The sequence below is a fragment of the Rhinopithecus roxellana genome, chromosome 8 (genome assembly GCF_007565055.1).
Source record: "Rhinopithecus roxellana isolate Shanxi Qingling chromosome 8, ASM756505v1, whole genome shotgun sequence".
Classification (NCBI taxonomy): domain Eukaryota; kingdom Metazoa; phylum Chordata; class Mammalia; order Primates; family Cercopithecidae; genus Rhinopithecus; species Rhinopithecus roxellana.
In genome coordinates, this window is record NC_044556.1 from 89,600,374 (window position 1) to 89,614,078 (window position 13,705).

The 13,705-nt window shown below is 38.5% G+C and overlaps 1 protein-coding gene across 3 annotated transcripts in view; it reads right to left on the minus strand.

Annotated features, from left to right (window-relative positions):
* LIN9 (lin-9 DREAM MuvB core complex component) overlaps nt 1–13,705 on the minus strand; it is a 96,611-nt gene that overhangs the window by 66,177 nt on the left and 16,729 nt on the right. For 2 of the 3 annotated variants that reach the window (XM_010381999.2, XM_010381991.2), the window contains 2 exons: nt 9,049–9,182; nt 7,723–7,848 (listed from right to left, as the gene is read on the minus strand). In XM_010381999.2, coding sequence (XP_010380301.1) covers nt 7,723–7,848; nt 9,049–9,182 — 260 coding nt within the window. The remainder of the gene's footprint in view (nt 1–7,722; nt 7,849–9,048; nt 9,183–13,705) is intronic. The other variant, XM_030936977.1, reaches the window with a different exon arrangement.

The window sequence follows — 13,705 nt, forward strand, 5'->3', positions numbered from 1 at the left end:
TTGAACCCAGAGGCAGAGGTTGCAGTGAGCTGAGATTGCGGCATTGCACTCCAGCTTGGGTGACAAGAGTGAGACTCTGCCTCAAAAAACAAAACAAAACAAAACAAACAAACAAACAAAACCCTTAAAATCTATCCATCTCACCACTCCTTTTTTTCTTCTCATGAAGTATACCGTACTCAAAGGTTCTTAGATTGTTTCTGGCTGGGCGTGGTGGCTCACGCCTGTAATCCTAGCAGTTTGGGAGGCCAAGGCAGGTGGATCACCTGAGGTCAGGAGTTTGAGACCAGCCTTGCCAACATGGCAAAACCCCATCTCCACTAAAAATGCAAACATTAGACAGGCGTGGTGGCAGGTGCCTATAATCCCAGCTACTCAAGAAGCTGAGGCAGAAGAATCGCTTGAACCCAGAGGGCAGAGGCCGCAGTGAACCAAGATTGAGCCACTTCCCTCCAGCCTGGGTGACACGGTGAAACTCTGTCTCAAAAAAAAAAAAAAAGTTTCTTTTTGGCCAAGCATGGTGGCTCACGTCTTAATCCTGGCACTTTGTAGTCCGAGGTGGAAGAATTGCTTGAGCCCAGGAGTTTGAGACCAGCCTGCGCAACATAATGAGGCTTTGTTTCTACTAAAAATAAAAAAATTAGCTAGGCATAATGGTGTGCAGCCAGCTATTTGGGAGGCTGAGGCAGGAGGATCATTTGAGCCCAGGAAGTTGAGGCTGCAATGAGCTAAGCTGTGATTGCACCACTGCACTCCAGCCTGCACAACAGAGGGAGACTGTTTCTAAAAAAAAAAAAAAAAAAGGAAAAAAAAGGGCTGGGTAAGGTGGCTCATACTTGTGATCTCAGCACTTTGGGAGGCTGAGGTGGATGAACTGCCTGAGCTCAGGAGTTTGAGACCAGCCTGGGCAACATGGTAAAACCGCATCTCTGCCAAAAAAAAAAAAAAAGCTGGATGTAGTGGCATGAGCCTGTAGTCCCAGCTACTCGGGAGGCTGAGGTGGGAGGATTGTTTGAGCCTGGGAGACAGGTTGTGGTGAGCCAAGATTGTACCACTCCAGCCTGGGCAACAAAGCAACACCCAGTCTCAAAAAAAAAAAAAAAAAAAAAAGGAAGGAAAGAAAAAGGAACTGTTTCTTTTCACAGTAAATGACCTTTCATTTTTTAAAAAACAGGACCTTGCAAGACTCAAAGACATACAAAGCAGGTTACTCCTTCCTACAAAGCAAAATAATTTTTTCACTATCCTGTGATGAAACTGTGCCTGGAACCTAGATCTCACAGGCACCAAGTTCAATTTCAATATTCTACCCAAAAGAACATGACATTTTCTCTGTGACCCAGTAAACACACCAACGCAGGAGCTACAGATGAGACCTGCTACTATGTAAACTTTTAATCATGCTTTCTGCCTTAAAAGTATAAATGCTGAATTCCCTTCCCTTTTATTTCTAGAGCCTATCTTGCTTCCATTTTCAAATCCCAGGATGAAGCAAAGTATTTAAACATCATGTTCATGCCATGTTATGGCTTTCACTTTCAAAGGTACATTATGAGCTCTATTGTCATTTAAGTTGTCTCAAAAACTAAATAAACACGATGAGAAAAAAGGATATAAAGACAAGCAATGTATAAAGTGAATTGTTGTTAGCAATGATGAATAAGGACTGGAATACACATAGAAAGATCTTAGCTGATAATATGACTTTTTGTATGATTTCTGAACTTGTTGAATATTGATTCAAGCTGTATATATGGGAAGAATATGAGAAGATAAAGCAAAGGATAATGGGTTACTAGTAAGCTAAGTAGTATCATAAAAACAGACTTGTGGCTGGGTGTGGTGGCTCACAACTGTAATCCCAGCACTTTGGGGGGCCGAGGTGGGCGGATTATGAGGTCAGGAGATCGAGACCATCCTGGCCAATATGGTGAAACCCATGTCTACCAAAAACACAAAAATTAGCTGGGCGTGGCGGTGTGTGCCTGTAATCCCAGCTACTTGGGGGGCTGAGGCAGGAGAATTGCTTGAACCCAGGAGATGGAGGTTGCAGTGAGCCAAAATCACGCCACTGTACTCTAGCCTGGCAACAGAGCAAGGAATAAGTTCTAGTATATGACAGTATAGTAAGAAAATTATAGTTAATTAACTATTTCTTGTTTTTATTTTTCTTTTACTTTGTTTTTTATTGACTATTTCCACATAGTTAGAAGAGAAAAATTATAATGTTCCCAACACAAAGAAAAATGTTTGAGGTAATGGATATCCCAATTACCCTGATTTGATCATTACACATTGTATACATGTACTCCCAAAATATGTATAACTATTATATATCAATTTTAAAAATATACCAAAAAACTCTTCTTGACATTAGAACCCAGGACCCATACTATTTCCCTACAGTTGACTTTTTTTTTTTTTTTGAGATGGAGTCTTGCTCTTTGCCCAGGTTGGAGTGCAGTGGTGTGATCTCGGCTCACTGCAACCTCCACCACCTGGGCTCAAGCAATTCTCCTGCCTCAGCTTCCTGAGTAGCTGGGACTACAGGTACACACCACCACACCCAGCTAATTTTTGTATTTTTAGTAGAGATGAGGTTTCACCATATTGGCCAGGCTGCTCTCGAACTCCTGACCTCATGATTCACCTGCCTTGGCCTCCCAAAGTCCTGGGATTACAGGTGTTAGCCACTGGTGCCCAGCCATTATACTTTTCTTATAGATGCTTCGCTGACACCTTAGACATATACAATAAAAAAATGCATACGTTCCTCTATTTTTCTCAAATAGCCACAATATGCACTGTTGTGTATTTTGCTTTCTTGACACAGCATAGCAATGTTTCCATGTTAGTACACAGAAACGATCTTCTGTTTTTGTTTTATGTTCAATGGTTTCACGGTTTTCTATTATATGGAGTACCATACTATAATCATTCCCCCATTTATGAACTTTTAGGCTGTTGCCAATCTTTTGCTACTACAAACAATACTGCAATAAATACCTCTGTACATGTAATTTCATCTGTGTGCAAGTAGTTCTGTGTTATACATTCTTTTTTTTTTTTTTTTCCGAGACGGAGTCTTGCTCTGCTGCCCAGGCTGGAGTGCAGTGGCCGGCTCTCAGCTCACTGCAAGCTCCGCCTCCTGGGTTCACGCCATTCTCCTGTCTCAGCCTCCCGAGTAGCTGGGACTACAGGCGCCCGCCTCGTCGCCCGGCTAGTTTTTGTATTTTTTAGTAGAGACGGGGTTTCACCATATTAGCCAGGATGGTCTCGATCTCCTGACCTCGTGATCCGCCCGTCTCGGCCTCCCAAAGTGCTGGGATTACAGGCTTGAGCCACCGCGCCCGGCCTGTGTTATACATTCTTAAATGTGCTACGTTGCCGGGCGCGGTGGCTCAAGCCTGTAATCCCAGCACTTTGGGAGGCCGAGACGGGAGGATCACGAGGTCAGGAGATCGAGACCATCCTGGCTAATATGGTGAAACCCCGTCTCTACTAAAAAATACAAAAACTAGCCGGGCGACGAGGCGGGCGCCTGTAGTCCCAGCTACTCGGGAGGCTGAGACAGGAGAATGGCGTGAACCCAGGAGGCGGAGCTTGCAGTGAGCTGAGAGCCAGCCACTGCACTCCAGCCTGGGCAGCAGAGCAAGACTCCGTCTCAAAAAAATAAAAAATAAAAAAATAAAAGTGCTACGTCAAGTGAATGGAAATTTGTAGATTTTATAGATACTACCAAATTGTCCTCCACAGAGATTATATAAAATTAATCTCTCACTAGTAATACGTATGACTAACCATGCCATTACTAACCCAACACATTAAAACCTTTATGAACTCTGTCCATCTGATAGTTACAAGCAGCATCTTGGCTAGGTGCAGTGGCTCACGCCTGTGATCCCAGCACTTTGGGAGGCCGAGGTGTGCGGATCACCTGAGGTCAGGAGTTCAAGACCAACCTGGCCAACAGGGTGAAACCGTTGTCTCTACTAAAAATACAAAAATTAGCCAGGCATGGTGGCGGGTGCCTGTAATTCCAGCTACTCAGCAGGCTGAAGCAGGAGAATCGCTTGAACCTGGGAGGCAGAGGTTGCAGTGAGCCAAGATCATGCTACTGCACTCCAGTCTGGACAACAGAGTGAGACTCTGTCTCAAAAAAACAAAGCAAAACAAAACAAAAACTGTATCACAGCAAACTTTGATTTTGCATTTCCCATTATGAGTAAAATGGAATTTTTTTCATATTTACAAGAGCCATTTCTTTTTCCTTTCCTATGAATTATCTGTTGCTGTTGTTGTTTTTTTTAAACAGTCAGTGTTTCCCTTTATTGCCCAGGCTGGAGTGCAATGGGGCAATCATAACTTACTGCAGTCTCAAAGTCCTGGGTTCAAGTGATCCTCCCACCTTGGCCTAGTGAGTAGCTAAGACCACAGTCAAGTGTCACCCAACTGGCTAATTTTATTTTTATTTTATTTACTTATTTTTGAGGCAGGGTCTTGCTCTGCTGCCCCGGTTGGAGTGCAGTGGTGTGATCACGGCTCACTGCAGCCTCAACATCCAGAGCTCAAGCAATCCTCCCCCCTCAGCCTCCAAAGTAGCTGGGACTACAGGTGAATGCCACCATACCTGGGTAATTTTTGAATTTTTTTTTTTTTTTGGTGGAGTTGGGGTCTCACCATGGTGCCCAGCCTGGTCTTGAGTTCCTAAGCTCAAGCAATCGTCCTTGCCTCAGCCTCCCAAAGTGCTGGGATTATAGGTGTGAGCCACCACACCCAGACTGAATCATCTATTTATAATCATTTTTATTATGGGTTACCTGACATTTTCTTATTGATAGGAGTTCTTTATATAGTAGGGAATTAGCTCTCTGTAATAAGATGTGATGGATATTTCTGTCACTATCTTTCAACTGCTTATGGGCTTTTGTTTTTGGCCATGTAAAATGTTCTTATTTTTGTATAGTCAAATTTATTAATGTTTTCTTCCATGGCTCCTAGGTTTGAAGCCTGCTTTTTCAGGCCAGGCATGGTGGCTCATACCCATAATCCCAGCACTTCGGGAGGCCGAGGCAGGCGGATTGCCTGAGGTCTGATGTTTGAGACCAGCCTGAGCGACATGGCGAAACCCCGTCTCTACCAAAAATGCAAAAGTTAGCCAGGCACGGTGGCGGGTGCCTGTAGTCCCAGCTACTCTACTCAGGAGGCTGAGGTAGGAGCTTAAGAGGCACAGGTTGCAGTGAGCCAAGATTGCACAACTATACGCCAGCCTGGGCGACAGAGCAAGATTCCCATATCAAAAAAAAAAAAAAAAAGGGAGAGAGAGAAAAGCCTTTTCCAATTCAAGATTAAGTAAAACTCTCCTATGTTTTCTTCTTGTGGTTTTATTCTTTCATTTAAAAAAAATTTAAATCTTCAATCCTTTTCAAATATTGTAAGGCCTGAGAACAACTTGTTTTTTTCTATAGACTACTAAACAGTAGTCTCGATTTCCATTAAACCAACAATCCATCCTCTTCTTCACCATGTACTTGAGAGGCAACCATTGCAACTATTATACTAAATTCCCATAGACATCTGTGACTGTATCTGGATTTTCTTTTTTCATTCTTTTTCTATTTATGCACCACTACTACTCTGCTTTAATTATGATCACTTTATAATCTATTTTAAAATGCTCTTTAAAATGGAGTCTCTCTTAATTTGCTTTTTCAGAATTTTCCTGCTTGATTTCTCCCCTCTTAAATATGAATTTTAGAATTAACTCATCTAACTTACAAAAAAAAAACAAAAACAAAACAAACAAAAAAAAAAAACAAGAGGCCAGGCATAGTGGCTCACACCTGTAATCCTAACACTTTGGGAGGCTGAGGTGGGTGGATCACCTGAGTTCAAGAGTTCAAAACCAGCCTGGCCAACATGGCAAAACCTTGTCTCTACTAAAAATACAAAAATTAGCTGGGTGTGGTGGTGAGCACCTATAATCCCAGCTACTCATGAGGCTGAGGCAGGAGAATCACTTGAACCCAGAAGGCAGAGGTTGCAGTGAGCCGAGATCATGCCACTGCCTGGGTGGCATGGATGACAGAGCGAGACTCCGTCTCAACAACAACAAAAAAGGCCTGTTAATATTTTTATTGGGACTGATTTTAACTTATAGACTAATTTAGGATGTTGAGTCTTCTTTTCCAAGATCCTGTATGTCTTAACATTTGTTCATATGTATCTTGCACATTTCCTCTTAAGTTCCTTCCTGGTAGTTTATCTTTGTTTCTTCCTTTTTGTCTTCCAACTGGATGAAGTTTCACCAATTGATTTTTCAAATAAAGATATTTTAAGGTTTACTGTATCAATAATTTGTATTATACCTGGTTTTCCTCAAAGAAAGAAAAACTACATATTTTATTGAGAAAAGACTTCAACTATTAATTAACCTTGATGAATTAAAGGACCATAAGATTAAATAATGTTATGGTAAAGAGAATAGAAGATAAATTAACAAGAGAAATATTATGACACCCAAACGATAGAATTATGACAAAACAGTAAATAGTGACCAATATCCCACTCTGATGGACAATAATTAGAAATAGTGTAACTCAATTTGCTCAAACACACAAAATGATAGCAAAAAGCCACCAAATGGCCTACTGTAATTACCAAAGGCCATAAATTATGAGTATGAAACACACTAAATAACATACCAAACTTTAATTTTGTTATAAGAAATATTAAAAACATCATCATCAAGGTCATCTTTTAATACAAACAAATTGGCAGTTTAATTAAAAGTTCTCTTTGTATTTCATCACCATCTAAAGAGATCATTAAATCTAAATTCCATTTCTATTTGACCAAATCACTTTATATTTACAGACCTTCCTTGAACTTTCCCACCATTTAAAATGAAAAAGTCTTGCACATACTTTTTACCAGGCAGATAGACATAATGTGAGAACTAATGATCTAATTCTTCTTCTAACATATTTCCAATTTTCACTCAAAAGTAATATAAGGTTTTCCAACGTGTTACCAGGATAACACTGGAAAAGAAAAAATCATTTCACATGAAGAGCAATTCTCAGGAACTAACATATTAGATAGATTAATTTGTCTTCTACGTTTATATAAAGTAAAATAGGCATTTCTGCAAAGGCTCCTGAGATGATAAAGGATTTCACAAAAGATAACAAAAATGTACACAGAACTTTACAGCATCCTTAAATACTTCTTAGGACACTCAAGTATTTTTTGGAACACAGAAGGACATAGGTAATGTAAAACAAAAAAATTACGTTCAAAACCTGTGATCCTAACAAAAATGAAATTGTGCATTTAATTATAAGATGCATAAGTATAAACAGCACCTACATTAAAGCTGGTTAACAGGATATATTTAACATATAATCAATTATTCTGAAAAGTTATGTTTTGGTACTAGTCATTTTAAAGATTAAAAAAAATCAACATAGTAATGATACTAATAACTACTATTTATTGATTTTATTTTTTAATTCTTTTTAGAGGAAGGTTCTCACTGTGTTGCCCAGGCTGGAGCGTAGTGACTATTCACAGGTGTAATCACAGCATACTACAGCCCTGAATACCTGGCCTTATTAAGCAAATACCCCATCTTAGCCTTCCAAGTAACTGGGATTATAAGTACATGCACTGCTCCTGGCTTGATTTTATTTTAAACAAAAACAAAAACATTATTTTTACCTCCGTGGTTTTCCCATAAGCCGCCTAATTTTTCCCCATTCTACTCTTGTTAACTTTCTTGTTTTCAAATTAGGAAAAGATTCCTTTAGACATACACAGAAGTCATTATCACCTTCAAAAAGCGGTCTGTAAAACAGAAATAGTATTTTAATGGTTACATACAATGTGTTACTTTCTTAAAACACATAAAATCACAAAATGCTAAACTTTCATTTCTACCCCATATACATAAAAACTGGCACACATTCAAAGTGCTAAAACTAAATCCTTGGCATTTGTGAAACATCTAATGTGTAAAAGTTGCTCAAGAAATATTATTTGTGTTGTGATTCCAAAAGACATTGATTTTTGTTCAATCTCTTATACAGGTATATCCTTTGGGAGGCTATCCCGGCCCTGGCCTTATAGCAGGTGAAGATAAACCAAGGTAGCTACAAAGTATCTTTGTCCCAAAGGAATACCATCACCAAGGAGTCCTCTTTGGAATTAAACCAGTCTTGGGACACTGGAGGACTCTAGAGGGTTAGATTAGCTTGGGGGAATCCCAGAAGAACTCAGACCACACTGAGACACCCTGAAAACTCTCTTAAGCCTATGGACAAAAATAAAACAATTCTATTCATGAGTCTGGGAAACCAGGAACCAGTGTTGGCAATGATACATCAATGCCTTGGGCTCACATATGAACATTCATGAGATTCACAAGCTCCAGAGTAGGCAACTGGTATAGAAAACAGAGAAGGGAAGTAAACATAAATATCCAGCAGAGCAAGCAGCAATGACTGGCATATGAGGAAGGATTATAAATAAGAACTTTTCCTCAGTAAATTCCATTGCTGAATACCTGTATTTCAGTCAAATCTCATACTATGTTATACTTAAGCATACGTGTATACCTAACGTGCTTAAGTACCATATCCAAACAAGAAAGACTACCCTCCTAAAAATCTTAGTGTTTTTTACCATTAGTAATGGTTTCTCTACGATTATAACAACACTTAACATCTCAATTATAAAATGAATCTCATTCATTGCAAATAATGGTGTTTTAAGGTATCTCTACTCCATAGTCTTTAAAAATTATAACACAGAAATTATACTCTAATCAATTCTTCATAAAAATGTATAGTTTTCTTCCCCAACAAGGATAACGGGGAAGAAAACTATGACAAACAGAATAGATCCAACTGGAACGTGGAATAGAAAAATGAATTCAGGGAAAAATAAGATCAAAATAGACCTATAGAAAATGTTGTAGTTTAAAACACTTGAAAAACTTAAATTTCCGATTCAAATAATATTCATAATATAAGCCATGATACATACTTATCTATATTTGAATAGAACCACTCGTATATACACCATTTATGTGCTTTAGGAAGCTTGAGCAGATTACGTAATCGAAAACCAATCTTCTGTGAAGCTTTCTTATCTGGTGTTGACATTGTTGCTGTAAATTTCTATACAATAAAAAAAAAGAGAGATTAATTTATGGCTCCATTAAGTAAAAATGAACATTTATAACCCTGAATAAATTTGCAAAAGGTAAATTATGTTTAAGTACTCAAAAAGATTCACCAATATTCAACATGGAATTTTTGTTGCTGTTTTAAACACTATTATTGCTGGTTTTTTTTTTGAGACAGAGTCTTGCTCTGTCGCCCAGGCTGTAGTGCAGTGGCATAATCTCGGCTCACTGCACCTCTGCCTCCCAGGTTCATGCAATTCTGCCTCAGTCTCCCGAGTAGCTGGGACTACAGGTGTGCACCACCACACCCAGCTAATTTTTGTATTTTTAGTAGAGACCAGGTTTCACCATGTTGGCCAGGCTGGTCTCGAACTCCTGATCTCAGGTAATCCGCCTGCCTCAGCCTCCCAAAGTGCTGAATTACAGGTGTGAGCCACAGCGCCCAGCTTAGATGGATACTTTTTTAATCTAGTAAAACATTTCTCTCCACTCCAACCCAAAAACCAGTATCATAATATTAAAAGACAATCAGAATGACAAATATTTCAACTACCACCACTAACCTAGTATGACAAAGATTTCAACTACCACCGCTATTTCATAACACTGTTTTGAAGGAGTTGGCCATTCAGGTAAGAATAATAAAATTTAGAAAGAAGATAAAACTACCATTTCCTTGTAGGTGAAAACTCAAGAAAATCCACTGTAACAATTAAAAACAGTAAGAAAATTTAATGAAAGGGGTAAATACAAAGTTGATATACAAAAACCACAATTCAAAAAAATCACTATCTTTTCTATATATAAATAATAACTGGACAGGTCATAAGAGTTTATATCCTGTTTATAATAGTGAAAAAAATTGACATAAACAAAAAAATATTAAATACACAGGAATATACTTAAGAAACATGCAAGACTGATATGGAAAAAATGTTTAAGTCTGTGGAATACTAAGAACTAAGTGGAACTACAATCAGTTCTTAGGTAGTCTCAACGTTACCTATAGATATGTAATTTCTCATAAATTAATTTATAATATTAGTCCAATCCCAGTCAAAATGCCAATAGGCCATTTATTTCCCCTAGTCAAGTTGATTCTAAAGTCTACATGGAAAAATAAATGCACAAAAATATTTAGGAAAAAATCTTAGGTCAGGTGCAGTGGCTCACGCCTGTAATCCCAGTACTTTGGGAGGCCGAGGCAGGTGAATCACAAGGTCAGGAGTTTGAGACAGCCTGGCCAACACAGTGAAACTCTATCTCTACTAAAAATACAAAAATTAGCGGGCATGGTGGCTGTGCCTGTAGTCCCAGCTACTCGGGAGGCTGAGGCAGAAGAACAGCTTGAACGTGGGAGGCAGAGGTTGCAACGAGCAGAGATTACACCACTGCACTCCAGCCTGGGCGACAGAGTGAGACTCCGTGTCAAAAAAAAAAAGAAAAGGAAAAAAATATTAAAAAAAAATATGTGATAATATCTTACCAGGCATTAAAACATAGTATAAAGTCATGTTAAACCAATTGTGTGTGTGTGTGTGTGTGTGTGTGTGTGTGTGTGTGTTTTGGTTTTGTTTGTTCTTTTGAGACAGGGTCTCTCTCTGTCACTTAGGCTGAAGTGCAGTGGTGCAAACATTGCTCACTACAGCCTTGACCTCCTGGGCTCAAGCCATCCTCCCCCTGAACCTCCCAAGTAGCTGGGACTGCAGGCATGTGTCACCACATTGGGCTAGTTCATGTATTTTTTTGTGGAGATGGGCTCTTGCTATGTTGCCAGGTTGGTCCCAAACTTCTGGGCTCAAGCAGTCTTCCTGCCTCAGCCTCCCAAAGAGCTAGGATTACAGGTATGAGATGCCATGTCCAGCCAAAATAATTTGATACTAGCACATACAGAGATATGCTAGACGTAGAGACAGAAACCTAGAAGTAATCCCAAATACTTACGCGAATTTAGCTTTGATGAAGGCAGCATTTAAAATCAATGTTTAAAAGATGGATTACCTAATAAATGTTACTAGGATAACTAAGTAGCCCTCTGGGGGGGAAAAAAAAAGCTAGGTTGCAGTCTTACTTCATCCCTTACTCCAAAATAAATTCCAGATGTACCAAAGATTTAAACCAAAAAAATGAAATAATATGAGAGAATTCTAAAACGATAAATTTTAGTGTAGAAAAGGTCTTTCTGAGCATGACAAACTTGAAGCCATTAAAAAGTAAGAAAGTTATATTTGACCCTTAAAATATTTTAAAATCCCATGTCAAAAACTACAGAAACAGAGTCAAAAGACAAACTATAAACTCTAAAAAAAAATTACAGCCATTATAAACATCCAAAGGGCCAGTATTTTTAATATATACAAAATTCTTATAAACTAGTAACAAAATGACCCACAATTCAATAGAAAAATGGGAAAAAGGCATAAACAGTTTACAGAAAAGGAAAGAAATCATTTTTAAACATATGAAAAGTGTCTCAACTTTGCTCTTAGATAAAATGCCAACTAAAACAAACGATAGGCTATTTCTATATATCAGATTAGCAAAAATCTAGATGCTTGGTTCTGTACTGAGTTGGAGGCATTTGGGAAATAGGACCTCTAATATATATAAACCAGTATAATTTCTTTTCATTTTTTAATTTTTTTTAACACAGTGTCTTGCTGTCACCTAGGCTGGAGCGTACTGACACGATCGCAGCTCACTGCAGCCTTCGCCTCCCAGGTTCAAACTATTCTCGTGCCTCAGCCTCCCGAGTAGCTAGGACTATAGGCACGTGCCACCACACCTGGCTAATTTTTCTATTTTTAGTAGAGATGGGGTTTCGCCATATTGGCCAGGCTGGTCTTGAACTCCTAACCTCAGGTCATCCACCCACCTCGGGCTCCCAAAGTGCTAGTATTACAGGTGTGAGTCACTGTGTACCGTCCCAATTCAATTTATTTGGAGAGTATTTGGTACTGCTTTAAAAACTTTAAATGTACATATTCTACGATCCAGCAATTCCACATTTTAGGCATCTGTCCTAGAAAAAAACTTGTAAATTTATGTAAACATGCTCAGGATGTTCACTGCAGCATTATTTGTCAAAGTAAAAATTTATAAACAATTTAAATGCTCCCAAATGGGAGAATTTATAAATAATGATATAAAATTGACACTATTCAACTGTAAAAAGAAATGAAACACTGAATCCTATCTATCTATCTCAATCAATCAACATGGCCAGATCTCAAAAAAAGACGGTGAAAAAACTACAGAATGACACATGGCACAATACCATGAAAATGATATTACAAATGGAATTTTTAGAATACATACATTTAGAAAAAGAAAAAATATATATACATTTAACAATATTATATATTTTCTACGAATACATTAAAAGTATTTAAAAGGTCTCAAAAGGATAATCAAACTAATTATAGTGGCTACCACTGTATGAGGGAAGTACATATTGGGATGGTGAGTTAGGGTCAAAATTTAAAATTTTTTATTATAAACTTTGTATTTTGGAAAACTTGTAGATTTACAGGCAAGTTGCAAAGACAGTGCATATTCCCATATGCCCTTCACTTAGCTTTCCCTAATGTTAATATCTTATAGTAACTTTGGCATATTTGTCAAAACTGGTGCAATACTATTAACTAAACTACAGGCTTTATTTGGATTTTACCAGTTTTTTCACTAATGTCCTTTTTCTGTTCTAGAAACCAATTCAGGATATCACACTGCATTTAGAAAAATAACTTTGTTTTTCTTTTTCTTTGTTTTCCCTCAGTGACCATTCTCAGGAGAAAAAAAAAATTTAATGTAAAAAAAGAAAAAAGAAAATTTTTATAAGTGAGGAGATGTTTAGCATAAATAACCAAATTACTAATTCTTATCACAAAAAATGTTATTTCTTTCTACTACATTATTGACCCAGATTTTTAAATAGGGTACACATAGTATTAGCAGCTCATCGAATATAAAACTATATTAAGGACCTGCCTGTTGGGTATGGGAAAACAGATTCACATTGTTAGAGAGAATCTTTTATTGATTGTTTGAGACAGGGTCTCACTCTGTCACCCAGGTTGGAGTACAGTGGTGCAATTTTAGCTCACTGCAGCTTCCACCTCCCAGATTCAAGCGATTCTCCTGTCTCAGCCTCCTGAGTAGCTGGGACTACAGGAGTATGCCACCACACCCAGCTAATTTTTGTATTTTTGGTAGAGATGGGGTTTCACCATGTTGCCCAGGCCGATCTGGAACTCCTGAGCTTAAGCCATCCACCTGCCTTAGCCTCCCAAAGTGCTACAGGCATGTACCACTGCACCAGACCAGAAACATAAATTATTAAAACGGACAGGATCTCTGTTCTATTGCCCAGGCTGGACTGCAGTGGTCTGATCATAGCTCACTACAGCCTCAATCTCCTGGGCTTAAGTGAGCCTCCCACTTTGGCCTCCCAAATAGCTGGTACCACAGGTGTGCTACCACCATGCCTGGCTAATTTTTTTTTTTTCAATTTTT